At 33.7% G+C, this 19572-nt stretch overlaps 2 protein-coding genes across 2 annotated transcripts in view; one reads left to right on the plus strand and one right to left on the minus strand.

Annotated features, from left to right (window-relative positions):
- Nucleotides 1-1730: 1730 nt before the first annotated feature.
- On the plus strand, nucleotides 1731-8960 carry LOC116413257 (uncharacterized). Its single transcript, XM_031911262.2, has 2 exons — nucleotides 1731-1855; nucleotides 5030-8960. Exon 2 carries the CDS (start codon nucleotides 5045-5047, stop codon nucleotides 8657-8659), a length of 3615 nt encoding a protein of 1204 aa, XP_031767122.2. The 5' UTR covers nucleotides 1731-1855; nucleotides 5030-5044; the 3' UTR covers nucleotides 8660-8960.
- A 3687-nt stretch (nucleotides 8961-12647) lies between these two features.
- Nucleotides 12648-19572, minus strand: part of LOC113509416 (anoctamin-8-like) — a 31866-nt gene continuing 24941 nt past the window's right edge. The window contains 5 exon segments of the mRNA XM_052902078.1: nucleotides 12648-15112; nucleotides 15805-15846; nucleotides 15849-15949; nucleotides 17408-17531; nucleotides 18795-18923. Coding sequence (XP_052758038.1) covers nucleotides 15026-15112; nucleotides 15805-15846; nucleotides 15849-15949; nucleotides 17408-17531; nucleotides 18795-18923 — 483 coding nt within the window. The 3' untranslated portion in view covers nucleotides 12648-15025.

Below are 19572 nucleotides of genomic sequence, written 5' to 3' on the forward strand. Positions count from 1 at the left end.
CACTTACAAAATACGAACTTAATTCATAGTTTTAGTTTCTAAATTACCCTGCAGAAGCAATATCGTCATTATGATAGCCATTCGTTTTTAAATAATAAAAAAAATAACAATAAATTTTGTTTAATTTTCGACTGTTACAACCATAAATTATAAAGTATATATTTTTGATTCACAATGCTCGAGACAGAAAATATGTTAAAGGTACCCTAAGGAATTAAATAGAAGGAATAATTAAAAAAAAAACTGTAAGTAATATGGTTGCCTTCTTTTTTCTTTTGCAAATATAATTAGTAAAAAGAGGACGAAAGATACACTATCAGTTGCTATTTTTCAATTCAAAATAGACTAGTGTATAAAAAAAATGTTATACGGCTGTATAACCCTACCAAATTCAGATACAACCTGCTTACATACTTTCCATATAAACTGTGTCGAATATATGATCTAGTAGACAAATAGAAAATGTGTATGTAAAATTTTTGTTTACATTGGTATGTTAATTATTTGTCTACAAATGTAACATTACCAGATTATATATTCGACACAATTTATGTAGAAAGTATGCAAGCAGGTTGAATCTGAATTTGGTAGGGTTATACGGCCAATACGTATCAAGAGGTGAAGAGACTCGCTGAAAATCGTAGTGAGTGGCAAGAGCTCCACCGACAAGAACGCAGCTCTTAAATGGATAGATAGATAGATACGGCCAATAAAACCAAGTGACATATCATGATAAATTCGACTTATACGGAATAATTAAAAGGTAGTGCATTTTTATATGTCTATTCCTCTCTAACCCATTGGCAATGTTATAAATACGAGGAGCAACACACTATGTAAATTATGCATTCCATCTATACTATTCCGAAATCTTTGATTAAAAATAAGTAATTTTTGTCTTTTCCGATATGGCGTATCGTTTTCGATGAAGTGAAGTTCGTCAAGTTAGTATTTTAGAATAATTATTTTTGGATTTCGAAAAAATAATCAAAGATATATTATTATTTTTGTTGACATGCATGTTTTTCAATTGGACTATATTTTTTTGTGTGTTTATTAAACAATATCTTTGTTAATTATAAGCCGATTTCGATAAGTCTTTTATTAATCGAAAAGGGTATACTTGTGTATTTGTCGTATTATTTGTGTTTCGGTTTTAACATAATTTTTTTTTCAAAATATTCTGAGGTCCTGAATGTGGTAACCATCGTGTAAATATGTACAGTACTATGGACATAATAGAGTATGGAGAATACCAATCCCATTGTTAGCAATGTACCTTATCAGATCGACCTCCACGTAGTCCTCCCTGGAAACCATTGTGCTGAATTCCAGGTGTATTCATCACGATGGCCTAACTGACCTGCCTTTTCATCCTCACCTATCATCCCTCACTGGTACCCTGTCAGCGTATGCTATAAGCGCAGGCGTAGTTGCCATTTCATTATCAACAATTAAAAAAGTACGGTATATTAAATCTATATTTTCTGTTTTAGGGTATCATTCTAGATGTTCTTGTTAGCGTCTAGACAACCTGACTTTCTAATTTCCGTAATTTAGTATTTTACGAGATAAATAAGTCAGATATTAAAACCTACTAGAAGCTGTTCCCAATCTATAATCATGTAAAAATAGAAGTTTAGCTATAGAACAAAATATAGGCAGCTCAGACACGTAGAATAAAAATTATAGGTATTCTTAATCTATGGTATGATAGGTTAGACCCACAGATTAGAGACTATTCTAGACCTACTTAGTGTCTCTAAGTTGTTTTTATAAATCTTTTGTTTGACTTTTGTCTGTAACTATATAATCGCAAAAGTTTTTTTGGTTTCAACAGGTTTGCAATTTTCAGGTAGGTCTATCTCATTGCTATTCGTCCTGGAAATCATCGTGTTTGAATTATTGTTGAATTTGTCACGATGGGCTAACTGACTTGCTTCGTCCTCACCCATCTTCTGGTGCCCCGCCAATGTAGCAATAGCGCAGGCGGAGGCATCATTCCATTATTATCCATTAAAAAAGAATGGAATATACTTTTTTTTATAGGTGATAATGAAATAGTAACCCCATCCGCGCTATCTGTATACACCGGCGAGGTACCAGTGAAGGATGATAGACGAGGATGAAGCAGGTCAGTTAGCCCATCCTGACGAATTTAACTAGAATTAGCCACGATGGTTTCCAGGGCGAACCACGTGGAGGTCTACCTGACAGGGTATATTGCTAGTAATGGGGTTATTTGACCCCATTACTAACAATCCCTTTCCCCCCTAATATACTGTGTTGCCCATGATATGCGCATGAGATGCGTTACCATTCCTGAAGACTAAAGTGTTATGCCTCTGTAACCAGTAATTTCACTGCTATACTCCATCCTTCAAAACGAAACGGCCAATTGTTTCACGGCAGAAATACGAATGGGACAGAAGTACCCAAGCAAACGACTTTTGTGCAGTCTCTTTCTTACTTTATGTACATTTTAGGTATTTTTTTATAACAGAGGAGGCAAGAGAGCATGCGGTTCACCTGGTATCATGCGCATCGTAGTATACATAGTGCTGTTAATGTTTAAAAGCAACGGTTTGTTTAGATGGACCATTAGGTGGACCGTTAATTTGTTTGCTTGTTTCTAATTGTATGAAAAAATTACCTATCCAATGATATAAAAAAGAAAAAAGCAGATACGCTGAAAATGAAACCTGAAGAAAAAAACGGTATTCTAGTTGCTTTTGAGCATAATTAGTCAACGAGTCCCTTTTTTATAAAGAATAAAAAGTATAGCTAATCATATCAGAAATCTTACTCAGTTGCATTATCAACATGTCTATACAGACTGAGATTTCTGGTCGGCCTCTACGCGGTCCCTCCTGTTAACTATTTATTAAATTCGTCACTTGGGCCAACTGACCTAATTTCATTTTCATCTATCATCACATCCCATGGGGTGCCAACCCCGTCGGCGTAATAAAAAAATCAGGTCTATACACAGGAATCGTGCGAGTTGTGGTGGCTGTGGTACTGAAACTTACTGACATCCTGAACTGGTATATTGTTCAGGTCATGCTAAGGGTTAGCGCATTTATTGAGTACTAGCGACCCGCCCCGGCTTCGCACGGGTGCAATGCTGATACAAAATATACCTACCTACTACAGAATGTCCTTATAAATAACGTTTACAGCTTTTTTGTCATTAGACAATATAAACATAATAAAGTGCTATAAGGCGATGTGCGGTCTTCGACATGCTATTATATAGGCACGCGCATCCGGCCGGACCGGTGCCGCCGCACCGGTATGTGCCTGCATTTTAAATCTGTAATATCTTCAGAAATATTCATTTTAATTACATGCTGTAAAGGGCGATATTGATCTATATTAAATGCGCAATGTATTTAAGGGGCAATGTATTTACTTAATTGGTTAAAAATTAATGATGTATTGCTTAAAATCTCTTCTTAAATAAACCATTTTTTCCCGTAAAATGTAAAGGATTAAAAATGGTTATATATAATAGACATATACCATCGCGGACTTTTTTTGTTAACCTTTTTAAGGTGTACAATACTGTAGTACATTGCTTTGATTTATCTCGTGAGGTTCGGCCAGCGTTTACAATGTAAGCGCAAAAAATGTGTTTATTTACATCATCACATTAGAAACCTTTAAATTTATCAGTGTTTGTCTACAATATTATGCATGTATTATACATATAAACCTTCCTCTTAAATCACTCTATCTATTAAAAAACCGCTTTAAAATCCGTTGCGTAGTTTTAAAGATTTAAGCATACATAGGGACGGACAGACAGCGACAGCGACTTTATTTTATACTGTGTAGTGATTAATTTTTTGACATTGACTTTTAGATGTAAGCAATGAAAAGAAAAATAGTGATCTGAAAAATTGTTTAATATAACGCCCTTGATCAGCTATGATGACTTCTCTCACCATCTCTAGGAAATGTATTCTCAATTCTCTCTCTTCAATGCTGAGGATTGTGATCATCTTAATGACATGACTCCAAGCGGAACCTTTGCTTCTAATCATTCCCGTGATCAGCAAAGCGTATCAGATTGTGGAGAGAAGAGATAGTAATTAGTATCTATTAATTATCATTTTTTCGATAGAAAAAAAACGTATAGGATTGGAGGAGATCTAATTCCACGCGGTTCCTGCTGTGAATCATCGTGGCTATTATTATTGTTCAATAGGTCACGATGGGCCAACTAACCTGCTTCCATTCTCACCTATTATCCTTTACTGGCACACCACCAGCGTATACCGATAGTCCAAGCGGAGTTACCGCTCCATTATCATACACTAAAAAAAGGATACCTTCTTCTTCTTCCAACTCTTAATCCCAGCACTATTTAGGATTGAGTCTTCTTGTACAGCGGCGCTAGGACCCTCTATCCTGGATTGTTATAGGAGTAAAGTTCCGTGCTTTCATCACCTTCTCGATATGGACACCATGTAGCGAGAGATCTTCCTTTTCCCCGACGTATATCGATACCTACTTTCTTTTAGTTTGTCTGTTATTGGTGTAAGTCTGAGAGATCGTCTCACATTCTCATCGCATATTTAGTCCAAACGCCGCCAATTGCCCAAGTCTGCTGTAGACTATCTCTTACTTACTCCCTCTCCCCTACTACACTTTCCGCCTGTAACGCCATTGGATAAGCATTGTATTAGCTTTTAATATTTATGGTATAAACGATATAAAAATAAAATAACTTTAACCGAATCACGAGTGTCATCTTGTTTTAAAAATCTATAATCGGTTAATTTTTTTTTTTTATAAATATCACCGAATTTACAATGTATTGTAAAATTACAAAGTAATGGAGGCAACATTAGTCTTTCGAAATGACAACGCATGGTGTATCATTGGGATCACAGTGTAATGCGCAGTATCCTGGTAGTGTTCATATCTATAGACGACGGCTTCCACATTCCATTAGGCTGGCTATCAGCTATTTTCGATTCTGTGTTTCATATACTAATTATTCGATTATTAATTGTTTCAGGATAATTAAATCATCATGATTGACATTGTTGGAAACAACTTGGGTGAAAAGCACCGATACTTAAACGCACAAGTCCTCGCAGCAAAATTGAATAATACAGACTTTGATGATGCAGTGGCCAAGGAGGAAACTTGTGACACTGATAAATTATTTAAAATTGATTTAGCTTCGGAACATAAGAACATCAATTATATAGTTAATATACTTAAATGTGGCGATAGTCTCTATATAACGAGAGGACTTAAAAGCGTTTGGATATTCGATGATAAATATTCAAATATTGTCAACCCAGACAATTTACAGCAAAACATTTTCCCGTTTATGTCGTTGAAAATGAAAAAGAAATTTTTAACAACTACAGCAATAAATTTGCAATGTAAAAATCGAGCGGCTGCCTTCTATACTTATTGTATAAATATAAAACTAACAAACATAGCGGCCAAGTTTCTCATTTTAACGAGCGATGATTTTAAATTGGGTGTCATTCAAAAGGAGGAACCTTTCCATTCAATAACTAATCGTAGCGGCGATGATAAATATATAAAACATTTCATTGGAAATTCGTTTGAGTTGGCGCGAGCCTACTTGGAAAGTATTAAAGATTTTTTAAGAGACCCCGTTATATATACACTTCGATATTTATATTCAATATCACAAAGTGAATATTTGGACTTGTTAGAAAAATATGATTCAGGACGCAGTAGAACGTGTCGTTTTGGTTTAAGAATCAGTAAATCTATAATGCAAAAGCACAAAGATAGAGTATCAAATAATATAAAAATATATATTAATGTCGTAAACAAAAACATTTTAACCAAATATATCAATGAAAACGATTGCCGATTGTATCTCAAGTTTTTATTACCAGATTCAACGGAGAAATTTTGGAAAATGAACTATTGCAAATGTTATAAATTTATAATAGATTTTCTTCCGAATGAAGAACGTTTTGAAACTGTTAAAGTATTATTTAAAGAAAAATATAATGAGGAATTTGAGACGAAAGTAGATTTCTATCAATTACACTATTACAAACTCATGACTCCAGCGGAGCAGAACGCTTGGGCATTATATCAAATAAGTAATAACAGAGAGATCTTAGGCAATGATAATGAATATTTATGGTATAGATTTATAGACTTCAAAAACGCTTTCATTGAGATAAAAAAATATGTGATGATTACGACAGATACTAGTAGTAGATTAGATATACTAAAAGTATTAATAGAATCCGCAAAAAACCAAGATGACTTAAAGAAATTGTTCACCTATTTCTATGACAGGCATGTGAATGAATTGAATAGAATTAAAGAATCATTCTTAACAGAAGTTATAGTAAAGCATAATATATTTGAGTTTGACGACGAGTGCTGGACTGCATTCGATAAAGTATTATATAGTATGAATATATATAATATAACAACAGTGGCTAATTGTAGATCTTTACTCTTTTTAGCAACTTTAATGTATCATATTTTAAAAAAGAAAGAACTGCATGATGCTATAAAAAAATACTTAAATGATATGCGGTGGTATAGGGTATGGAGAGATATGGAAATATTGTATACAAAACTAAATTTTAGCCAACAAGAAACAATATATGAATACTTGTTACAGTGGTATACAAAAAAAGTTCAATCTATGGAGGAACAAGCAGACGATGAAAAAGTTCGTAGTTCTATACGACATTACATTGAGATAATTCTTAATATGTTAATACACCACAAAAAGACAAAAGAACAATGCCCTGATGTTGTCAGCAAGTTTGTGTATCTAGACTGGGACTATTATAAGAGCAATCCAATCTTTTATGAAAAGAGAGAAAATTTCACCGATGACAATGCATTGGTACGTCAATTGAAAAAAGACGCAAGAGTAGTTGGCGAGAGACTGGACGAAATCAAAAATGAAATATTGAAAAGTAAACGTGACTACAGGATAAATCAGTTCTTGAGGAAAGTGAAAATATATTTCTCACATGATTTAGCTAAGGATTATCTTCTTCTTCTTTTAGATATATTAAAGTCGACAGATACTTTAAATATGTTTACTGTACGTGATACTTTATATGGTATAATGCAGTTAGCGGATCAACAAACCTTGAACGATTTACTGTTGAAGTATGCTCCAACAGAGCCCAAGATAGATCACGACAAAGTTAATTCACATCTTTTGAATATTCAAATCGGAATTTGTCGATTTGCCTGTTTTGCATGTCCCCCCGTTTCCCTCTCAAATATTCGTATGTACATAAAGGGTGACTATGTTCAGTTTTGCTTGCCCATGTTCAATTATTATGCAAACAACCTTCCGCTACCACTTTGCTTGAAATTTATTGAGTCGCTACTAGATGGTCCAGTATCAGTCCATAAACACGGCTTACGATTAGCATTTTCATGCTTCAATGAAGAACAATTGAAAAGCTTAATTATAGGCGTTTGGAAAAGAAGAAAAAATGTTTCTGTAAGATTAGTTGCATACAATGCTCTGTTTAACCACATAATTAATGGTGTTGAAAGCGAACAAATGGTTCTATTCCCTGTATTAAAATCATGTACTTTAGATCTTAAAGAAGACGACCAAAATGATATATATCGTCTGATTAATTCTAATAGACTTCCGGATGTTTTTTTGAGTGAATACATAGAATGTGCTTGGCAAGCAGTCGATAAATTATCATTTGACAAAACAACAAACTTAGATCGTAAAGAAAATGTTGTTAGAAATATGATTAACAGTATTAATTTACTAAAAATAGATTTCGTCAAATCTATTATTGAGAAACATATAAATGATATGTTGTGCGAGGGTGGAATTAGAACAAAGTATAAGGAAAATGTAAGTAGCCTGCATATGGAAATTTGGAAACTTACAGCAAGTTATATCATTTATTTTGCTGACCAACAATTGCAAAAAAATTCGGATATGGCTAGTTTAATAATAAAAAAATGCATAGAATCGTGGCATTTTGTACAAGACGAAACCTACACTATACGACAGTTTTGTTCACAATTCATTGGCTTTCTTATTGAAAGACGACACGATAATAAAAGCTACGAATGTGTAGTTCCAATTTTTGAAGTGATCATAAAACATTTACAGGATTCTCTATCAGTATTTGAAATATATCTGATGGTATGGGACCTACAACTGAGTATAGCTGAAATAACAATCGTACATGCTGGTAAAAACGAATATAACACAAAAGAAACTGCTGAGGATAAGGCATTTGTAATGAAACAAACTATATTAAATTTTGCTTATAACGTTGAAAATCAAATTAAAGATAGAGTTCTCAATCGAATGTACTTTTCTTGTTTTAATAATGAGATTAAAGACAAAGTTATTTCAACACTCGGAACAATAAAAATTTGCCTTGATTACAATGACGAATCTGAGATAGAGGTTACAGATTTGCGTGTCATTTTTGCTATGGGCTTATTGCAGAACGATATGTTTGAGACGTATTTACTTGCTGCATATATATTACCGAATACCAGCGTACGTCACTGGAGTGATGATTACGAACATGTAATAAATAAAATTAGAGCTTTCGATAGTTTAGAAATCAAGAGTTATTTATATAAGAAGCTTATCAATTCTGATTTCAAAAGAAGAAGATTTATTTAAGTATAATTATATTAACAGATGATTATATTCTGATATTGACTTAAAAGTAAATGCCTATATTTATAAAATATTTAAAAAACTGCTGTGAAAAAGGAATATTTTTCTATTATAATAAACGTTTACGGAAATTCTACGATATACCTAATATTTCATTTCATTACAATTTTATATACTGTTTCGTTGTTTCTAAGTTTGAAAGTAAGTACATTTCTGTAATAATCTATATGTATAATTTTTGTTAACAACAAGTAAAAAGTTTTGAGTTCACGAGTGTTAGTTCTACCTGAATTTTATTCTTAAGTTAGGATCTGATCTCACCCCCTCTCGAATACTTGTCAGCGCCCATACTGTAATGGATGTCTCTAGTCTATATTTCAGCTGCCGCCGATGTCAGAGATGTATAGAAGATAAAATATTTACGAGGTTATAATAACTAGCTAGTTATCCTCTCTGGTCTCAGATAGTCTTAATTTTTATCGAAATCAAGAGTTATTTAAATTCAATATCGACTATCGTTGCGTCGCACTAACCTTGTATTTTTTTTTTGGTTACGACAACTTATATAACTTTTTAGTTAGGTATATCTAGTTATTTATCTAAATCGGTAACATTCTTAATATGTTATTATTCTAACAAAGGCCGTCCACTGGCGACAGGTACGCGCTTATTCATAATTATATTCGGAATCCATATTTCAATTTCCGAATCAACACGGTTCAGCATTTTCTTTTTTTTTTATTATCAAGGAAGCAGATCGAAAGTGGCTGCTGTCGTCAAAAACTGCTAACTACATAATATTGAAAAAAAAACCGCGCGCATTCCGTTCGATTTAAATTGTACCTTAGTAATATCATACATTCGGCATGAGAATATATAAAAAATCAAAGACATTATTATTTTGCGAACTTAATTTATAATCTACTCAAAAATGCAACGTTTATCAATACTTCGTATAAAAAATAATTACATAACAACGAATATTCAATCTGCTACGACACAGCTATTTAGAATGAAGCTATTCTTTACATTTATATCACCGCCACCAATACAATCCACAGTAACGAGTTTTTATATCTACAGTCCGAACAGTGATTGAAGTGTAAATTATTATAGAAGCAGAAAAAAGGTCAAAGGCGATTTTTATACTTATAAATACAGTATAATGGACGGAAAAGATACTCTGTGTCGTATAACAGCATTTGTTAAATGCGACACAGAGTCTTTATGTTCCTCTCTTCCGTGCATAATAACTATAGTTAGTAAACAGAGGTATAGATAAAATACGTATATATGTTACATTCATATAAAATTACATTAGAATTACATTATAGGTATTTTGTAAATAGAATTAATAAATTTATATGAATACGTCAAAAAATTTGAAATGACATTATAAATAAATAATCAATAATTTATTTAGTCCATCAGAGCCGGAGCCAGGCTGGCAAATATGGTCCAATAAAATGAATGAATATGGGCATTCGTTATAAAGAATGGCATTGAAAATGTTTTGGTCGGCAATATAACCAGATAGGGCCCTGATTTTCACCCATTACATCTTAAGACATTTCACCATTGCTAATATTTAAAAATATTATTAATAATAATTGACAAATTGAATAAATGCGCATAAACAACAATAAATAAAGGGATAAAGTGAAGAATCGTCAGATTTTAAAATACAATTAGATACCTAATACGAATTAAAAATATTATTTTATTATACATAATAAGAGCTGCCTTCTTACTAGTTTATGACGTAATATAACAATATCCATAAATCCTAGTCTAAAAATGTAACAAAATAAGTATATAATTAATCTAGAAATGAAGGCGATTTGAAATTAAAAATATACCCAATATTCACATTATCTTTCCATTCAAATGTTACACTTGAAACTGTTTTAAAATTAAAAAAAAAAGTAGCTTACATGGCATTTGGAGTGGAATTTGCGCAAAATATACCCAAAAATTTATGTCCAAAGTTTATTTTATTTACCCGACGTCAAGAAAGGAGGAGGTTCTCTATTCGATTGTATTTTTTGTGCTTGCTACCTCACATACTTGTGAAGACATATCAGTTTGATCCCGTATAAATTTTATCAAAATTAGTTCAGAGTTTATTTTTTATTGAAATAACTGGTTTTGCCAACATTGAAGCCGATGTTTTTTTATGAAACAAATCAAAAAATAAATTATACAAAAGAGGGCGTTATTGGGTTCAATGTGCTTTAAATGTTTTAGCCTCTAATTATATCTTTTTTTTTACATACCAATGCATAACATAATAAAACAGACAACACTACAAAATATAATTTTTCAAGTTTTCCTTTATTACTATGGTGGCAAACAAGTATACGGCTCGTCTGATGATAAACAGGTTTACCGTAACCTACAGACCCTTGTAATAATTAAACAAAACTTATTACGCCCTTTTTGAAGAACTGTTGTAGTCTTTAGAGAAAACCATACATACATATCTGTCACGTCTGTCTCCCATTAGGGTAGGCAGAAACAATGGAACGCCAAACGCTTCGATTCGAACAAACCTCTAAGGAAAACCAATTTAAATAAAAGTTATAAATGTCTCCATTTCTAGACCAATAGTGTAATCACCGATGCATGCCATAGAAAACCAAATAAATGGAAGACTTTACATTAGTTGTAATGGAAGTCTTTTGTTTCATTGTTAGATTCACAACAAAAGAATTAATTAGTTTCCCTGCCTACCTCTTAACGCAGGTAGTGCCAAGTATTATATTATCTAGACTAATATTATCTATCTATCCTGTTTAAAAGCTGCGATCTTGTCGGTGGAGCTCTTGCCACTCACTACGATTTTCAGCGAGTCTTTTCACCTCTTGATACGACACGACACCAACTCCTTCCTTGATCTGCCCGATGTAACTATGTCTCGGTCTCCCTCTTCCCCTCCTTCCTTCTATCTTACCTTCTATTATAATGTTCATAAGTTCGTCGTGTCGTATCAAGTGTCCCAACATTTTTCCCCTTCTGTCCTCAATAGTTCTAATAATTTGTCTTTTTTCCTTAACCCTAAGCAGGGCCTCCTCATTACTAATTCGATCCCTCCAGCTAATTTTCTCCATCCAAATATTATAAAGAGGAAAAATTTGTTTGTTTGTAATAGATAAATTAAAAAACTGCTTAACCGATATTAAAAATTCTTTCACGTATATAAAGTTATATTAGCAGTGAGTAAAATAGTATATATATTGTTTAATAAAAAAATAGAGATCCTTATGAAAATTTCAAATATCCAAAGTAATCTAAATTTGCTTATTAAAACTAATATAAAATACTAGCATTTTTTTTCTATGTATCTACTGATGCAAAGTTGAGGCGGATCTCTGGTTTTTGTTTAAATTTATACATAAAATATATATTTATTACCAATTTTAACTATTTGAATTTTTAATACAAAATACTAGTTAAAGTATTATTAAAGATTGAAAATTAATATCCGTAGTTTTTGACTTATATTTTATTTAGGGCATTGTTCTATGGCATGCAAAGTTAAGGACAAAGGCGTGAAGTTAATCTAACCATATTTGGAACTATTAGTTACAATATACAGTATGTTAATTAACGTAACCCATTCCTTAAAACTAGTGTTAGTATTTATTAATAGGGTCTTAATAAAAGTTTTCCTAAAACTAATTTTTAAATGAAAATTAATATTAACAAGACAAAATAAAAAAAAAATAAATACAAACTGTATCTGTAACAATGACACTAAATAATAATAGATATGATTTACAGTTGATACTACAGTACAGATTGTTTTATTTTGATTTTTTTTTTTTTAAATTTTATGGTAATATAATTTTTTTTTAGAAAATATTACTTTTTTAGGACATTACTAACATTAGTTTTAAGGAATGAGTTGCGTTAATTAACGTACTGCATAGTAAAGAGGAAACTAGTAGAAATGTTACCTTATTGGATATACTTAATTAGGAAATAAAAATAATTTGAAATATTACTTATAATATAAACAGGAAACTAGTAGAAATGTTATCTTATTATATATATTTAATTATGAAACAAAACTAGTCAGAAAGACCATTCTAACACCTAATTATGCCTGCTGCTTATATAACCTGGCAATATTGTACCATAAACTAAGAGATTTTTTTTTCTAATTTACATAACCTCCTTTCCTTGTCTATGTTAAATAGAGAAATATTTTTTATTTCAACGTATTGAGAATTAATTTTAAAACTTTTTTATTTCAACGTAATTGTAATAAAATTAGGATGTATTTTATTTTTCCTATAAAAATTTGCCCGTATTATTTATTTATTTCTTATTGCATTCCATAATGTGATTAGCAGATAACATTTCAACTTCAATTATGGACCCTGTTGGGCATTATTGGTTATATTAGTTGGTAAGTATTGGTGGTTAACTGACCACTGACCGGTGGTCATGAAAGACTAACTATGTCAAGTAGTGAATGCGTACATTTCTCCTAGTTTCTGTTAATATATTCACCTACTCTCACATAACGCGGCCAGACTTTGAAGCAAATTATATGTACACCCAATATCCGAACAGCAACTCCAAATTATTGTCACACAATTGCTTTGTATCTACGCAAAAAGCTTAAAAAAAAATTACCGTGAAACACTCGCGTGATAATGTCACTAACATCAAAAAATCTCATCGAAACATTTAAAACACTTAAAAAATCCGTCCCGTTTTAACTTACATGTTGTCCCTTTCGCGTTTATCACATGACGTCACCCGTCTTTTTACAGTCAGTACACCTCTACAATTTGTACTAATTAAAAAAAAAACATTGATTAACAATAAATTATATTATTGATTTCTATTACAATGGCCCTTATTGCTCGAACAATTGTTTCTAAATACCAACCTTACATTTCTAGTAGGAAATCGTTTTATATTTTTTTTTTTATTACACGCTACGTTAATTTTTCTTTTTATTTTAACGTAGTATGGCAGCGTCTAAATTACCTGTCGATTTTTCAAATCATTTCTCAATGTTAACCAATATTATAAAGAGGTAGTAATTAATTTTGTATTATATTTGTAATGTCATCTCGGGAAAAGAGAGGAATTAATGAGCATCAATAATTTATAGAGGTGACAATTTTTTTTTATTTGGGTTCAGCTAATAGAGATTCAATAAAAGCAATATTTAATATATTTAGGTGAAAATGGCGCATGAAATCTCCTTTTTTTTAAGATACTGAAACAGGCAATCAATCCTCACGAGATTGATTGACAAATTGCAGAATTGCAATAAGTCAGTATGAGCGAGACCTATGTTGAACAATCGACGGTGGATACATTGTAATAACGATGACGATTGTTAGCAACATTGTTATAATATTTTTGTAAACTGACAGATAATGTAAACCTGGCAACACTACAGCACAAATGTTCTTAATCCAAAATTTTTAGCCCGGATTAAAGGTAAATTACTTTTTTTGTGATGTAATCCATTCTCAATTATACCTACTATATACCCAATTTTACTCATAAATTGTAATGGGCATTGTAAAAGATATCTATAAACTCGATAATACACATACAGAATACACTAATTGTCATTTGGTACCGTTATATTGGTAGCCACTATTTAATTTATGCAACAATAAAAAACATTACGTTGTCTATGCCTATCTATGTCTATCTATGGTCTAACAGTGTGGTTTATATATCCGTGTAACAATCATTTGTAATACTAGTTAACATCGATGCTAATTCTGTTGTATGATTATCCACATATGTTTTTAATAGTTGCAAATTTCTTTTTCAATGTAGTGTATACATGATGGGTTGTGTATCAATCGACATTAAGTACGGCATTTGTTTAGTCGCGAAATTATTCTAATACTGAATTGGATTAAAAACAAGGCGGTATAAATAGTAAGGACTGATTGCTAGGTCATTTAACAACTCTATGACTCTAATTATCAGTTAACGCCTTCCTCTAATGGGCTCCATACACGATCAAACAGATTAAATCAAGCATCTTTTGGCGCCTGTAAAATAAAAGACTGAGTAGTCTCTGTTCTACAAACGACATTATAGTGCAATTCTCAAGTAGCTTGATCGTCTACGGAGCTCTTTAGAAGCTTAAAAACAAAATGAGATTAAATCGAAGTCAATATCCTTAATAATGTCACTGTTATGTATGAAAGAAGTAAGAAAACGCCAAATCTTTCATTTTGTTTTCACGATACATTATTCATTAAAGTGAACAATATGGGTTTTATTATTTCAATCAATCTCAATATGGTTTTTAAGCTTCCTTATTTTTCTTGCCTGCGCCACTTTCGGCTTTCAATCCCCACGTGTTTTACTTATGAAAACCTAATTACGTTTCACATCCTCCACTTGTATAAGTTGTTCTATCGGTATTAGTGACAGCTCTCCACCTAACATCGGTGCCGGGAGCCCCTGGAAGTACAAAAATGTATACATTTTAATAGATTATATATATCATATATACTTACAAATATCTTTATATTGTCTCTCACAGTCATATTAATAATTAAATCAAATTAATTTAACGATAATAAATCATTTTTATTTAAATAAACTTAATAATAAGCATTTTTATAGTCATTATTTTTTATAAATTCACCGCCCAGTTTGGAATGTAATTTCAGCTGAGAAGAATGGGCAAGAAACACAGCTATTGTTTTTTTTAAATAAAAGTTAAGTTTTATTACAAAAAAAATGTATGAAAGGATAAAATTACTATCACAAACATCGTATTAATAAAAGAAAATAAAAAGCTATCAAGCCACAATCAATTACAGTATTCTTGAACAGACCAGAAGCACCCTTTCACGAGTTTATATCTAAAGGGGACAGTTACTACTTTTTTTTTATACCACTGAGGTGAAAAACAAGCATACGGCCCACCTGATGGTAAGTGGTTACCGTAGTCTATGGACGCCTGCAATACCAGGGGTATTACGCGCGGGTTGCCGACCCTGAAGAAACCTCTTTACCCTCCTTTTGAAAAACCCCATGATATAGTGTCTTAGGAAAACCTCGGCAGGGAGCTCATTCCATCACTTTTCATCAGGACCGTTAACTTGTCTGTCATTCTAAGCGTCATAGAGAAAAGAGAGGCGTCAGACCATGGTGCCCTTGTCGGGCGTGTGCGGCGTGTGCGCGGGCGCCCGCGCGCCGCCGCCGCCGCCTCGCGAGCTCGCTTCAGCCCCAGCGAGAACACCGCCACCGACCGCACCCGCTTCACCAGCGCCGCCTTCGCGCGGGAACGACCTGAAGCAATATACAAACATTCACGCCATGCCGACATACACACACAACTTCCGTGTATGTCGGCTTAAAACCCAGTGACCCGAGGCTATGGCCTCCGGATAGGATGCCGGGGCAATGAGGTTCACCCCGACGCCCCTACCATTATGGCGGGTATTATGAGATGGCCAGGATGATGATGAAATATTCAAAACTAGCTGTTTGTATGTTACTTCGACACGTGAATTTCAGAAGTAGGAAAATCAAATAAATAAATCACTTCTAGATGATCCTGCAACTGCTGACTTCCTCTGCTGTTGATGCAGGTGGTAAAGGACCGTTCCTTATGACAGTCTATAGGGGAGGTTTATGTTTAACAGTGGATTGATATTAGCTTAACTAAGATGAATGATAGTATACCAGATTTGAAATTAGATTTTCGGGAACACAACCATGAAATTAGCTAACTACCTTCATTCACCACAAATATAAAATGAGACCAACACAAAACTAAAAAAAAGTTCACTCCAGAATTAGCAATGTAACGTATATCATATTGCAATAATTATTTTATAATTAAAAAAAATCGAAGCGAACGGGATTCGAACTGGCACTGCTAGGCCAGTCATATTCCATTGTACTGGTAAGTTTCACAGGATCGCAACTGAGTTCATATCTAGTGGTAATTAAATAATATAAAATTCTTTGTTATTATTATTATTTTATATCATCCATTAACTGTCCACTGCTGAACATAGGATTTCCCCATAAGGATTGTTGTAGCAGTAGTTATTATATAGTACATTTGGCTGGTGGGTTGGCAACCGCATTTACTGCTGTTGATTTTCACCATCGTACAATCCGCCATAAACTAAAATTTCATCCCAACCATCTGGACGAGTGGCGGTCCTCCACCGTGCGTTTTTAAAGGCACTTTCTCCCACGCACAACCACTCTTTGGAATCAACTTCCAGCAGCAGTATTTCCGAATCGATACGACAACATAACCTTCAAGAATAGAGCGTATTCCCTTATAAAAGGCCGGCAGCACACCTGCAATGCCGTAGGTGTTGTGGGTGACCATGGGCGGCGGTAGTCATTTACCATCAGGTGAGCCGCATGCTCGATTGCCCCCTGTGTTGTAAAAAAAAACGTTGCTGCCCATCCCTCGCCCTCCCTTAGCCGTTTCTTGTAACATTCCTCGACCATTAAGTTTTATTAGTCGCCTCTTACGACACTCACGGGAAAAGGAGGTGGCCCATTCTATACCGGGACCTCACAGCGTAAAATTTGGCCATGTCTTGCAATTGGTAAAAGCTGTAATATCTAACAAGCAGTGTTGTAAATAGAAAATAATTAAAGGACACATAAATTGCTGTTTTAATACAGTTTATCGAGAGGCGCCTTCTCGCTTTTCATTAGTCATTGTTTTATAATAAAAGCTTATGACAACAATTAATCATCCTGCAAACAGTTACTTACCCCCTTTGTCTTTAGGTTTATCGTCCTCACTAGAGGTGGCGCTAGCGTCGATTGAAGGCGACGCCGAGGGCACCGCGTTCAAGTCCGGCTCCGAACCGCCAGCGCTCACGCTACCCGACAATTCCTAAAAATAAATAATAAAATTATTTGTTTATGGAATATTTTCAGATATATAATATGTATGTTAACTATATGGATCGTTTAGAGGGAGAAGGAATAATAATTCCTTCTCCCTCTAAACGATCCATATAGTAGTAGTAATGGGGATAAGTAGCCCCATTTCTAGCAATATACTATATCAGGTCGGCCTCCTTGTGGTTTCCCCTGGAAACCATCGTGATTGATTTATTGTTAGTTAGTCACGGCGGGCTAACTGACCTGCTTCATCCTCACCTATCATCCCTCACTGGTGCCTTGCTAATGTATACCGTTAGCGCAGGCGGGGTTACCATTCCATTATCATGCATAAACAAAAAAAACCGTCGCCTATAGGGGGGAAGGGATTGTTAGGAATGCGGACTATTAGTTCCATTGCTAACAATATACCCCATCAGGTCGACCTCCACGTGGTTCCTCCTGGAAACCATCATGCTGAATTCCAGGTGTATTTATCACCTTTCAATTTACTTATCATCCCTCACTGGTGCACCGGCGGTGTATACCGATAGCGCAAGCGGAGTTACCATTCCATTATCATCCATTAAAAAAATATGGATCGTTTTCAAAGTACATATACGAATTAATAATTGTCTCCTATTTGATATCGTTTAAAACTATGAGGCTGATATATTAAAAAAAAATTACATTTGTTATTTATATATATTTATTCGTTTATATATGTAATTTTAGTATGTATGTATATCAATAATTAGTAGTACCGCATTCGAGTATTCTGACACTTTCCTATGGTTGACTGGGAGAGAATGCTCTTAGCATTAAGTCCTCCATGTACACATATTTGTACTAATGAATAAATAAATAAATAAAAATATTATTAAATCAGTGTCCTCTTTACCTTGCTTTTATGTTTATTTTTATGTATATTTTAAGTTTATATAAATATTCATTCTTTGAAAGGAACAATAGTTTTCATTCATTCGCTTTAAAAATCGAAATTTCGCCCATACAACCTATTTTTCCAACTAAAGAGGAATGGGGAAAGCGTGGAGGTTGTTTTATAATGACATGAAAATGGAATGGTAACCCTGACACGCTCGGTCTATGCTGGCTGGTCACCAGTGAGTGACGATAGATGTTAGTGTCAAGTGAAGGTCGACCTTACATGGCCTATTGTTACCATAAAACCAGTGCTAACAATTCTCTCGTACATGCATAGAGGTTGGTCCGGTAAATATTTCATATTCATCCAATAAAAACTGTAGTGTACCTGCAGGGTGGGGTTGACGAGTGGGCGGTGGTGTGCCGGCTGCGGGATGCAGTGCGCGGACCGATGCAGTGGTTCGTCGCGTAGCCCGCGCACACCCAGCAGCGACAGCGGCGCTCCACCCACCGCTTCCTATCACCGAATATTTGCTTTGACATTTTAAACTTTAGAGCATTTTAAATAAGATTTCTAATTCTTTATTACCACTGTGAATGACAAAAGTGACAGCTAATTTATATAGATAGAAAAAAATTATCACCATTTAAAGATTCCAAATTCAAATTAATTGAGCGAACGATGGAACGAACTTAAATCTAGGATACCTCGACTTATTTATAGTGTACAAAGTTAGTGAGTTCGAATCTGGAGTCTAAAAATTCTGTGGCACCTTAGTGATGGAACACCTTAAAAGAACCAAAGTTATTCGAATGACGGCGATAGTTTTTAATTAAAATAAGTTATATTTTCACATTTCAGTAATTATATAAAAATACTCAAGGGAATCCATCGAGAAAAAGGGAAATGTAAAAATTTAAACCATTTTAAACACAATCAGAATTTATTCTCCTCTTCGGTCTGTGTGAATGGACGCTTTTTTTTTATACAACTTAGAATGACAAACACGCTGACGGGCCACCTGATGGGAAGTGGTAACCGTCGCCTATAGACATGAGCAGTACCATGGACACAACAGAGTATACTGTTTCGCCCATGATCCCCCCCATGCGTTACCATTCCTGAGGACTCAGGTGTTATTCCTCTGTATACTGTAAATTCACTG

Source organism: Galleria mellonella, unplaced genomic scaffold, assembly GCF_026898425.1.
Source record: "Galleria mellonella isolate WM207_F2 unplaced genomic scaffold, CSIRO_AGI_GalMel_v1 utg87, whole genome shotgun sequence".
NCBI classification, from domain to species: domain Eukaryota; kingdom Metazoa; phylum Arthropoda; class Insecta; order Lepidoptera; family Pyralidae; genus Galleria; species Galleria mellonella.

Excerpts from the sequence above, each read along its gene's own strand:
- LOC116413257 (XM_031911262.2), top strand. The coding sequence starts at position 5,045 with ATGATTGACATTGTTGGAAACAACTTGGGTGAAAAGCACCGATACTTA.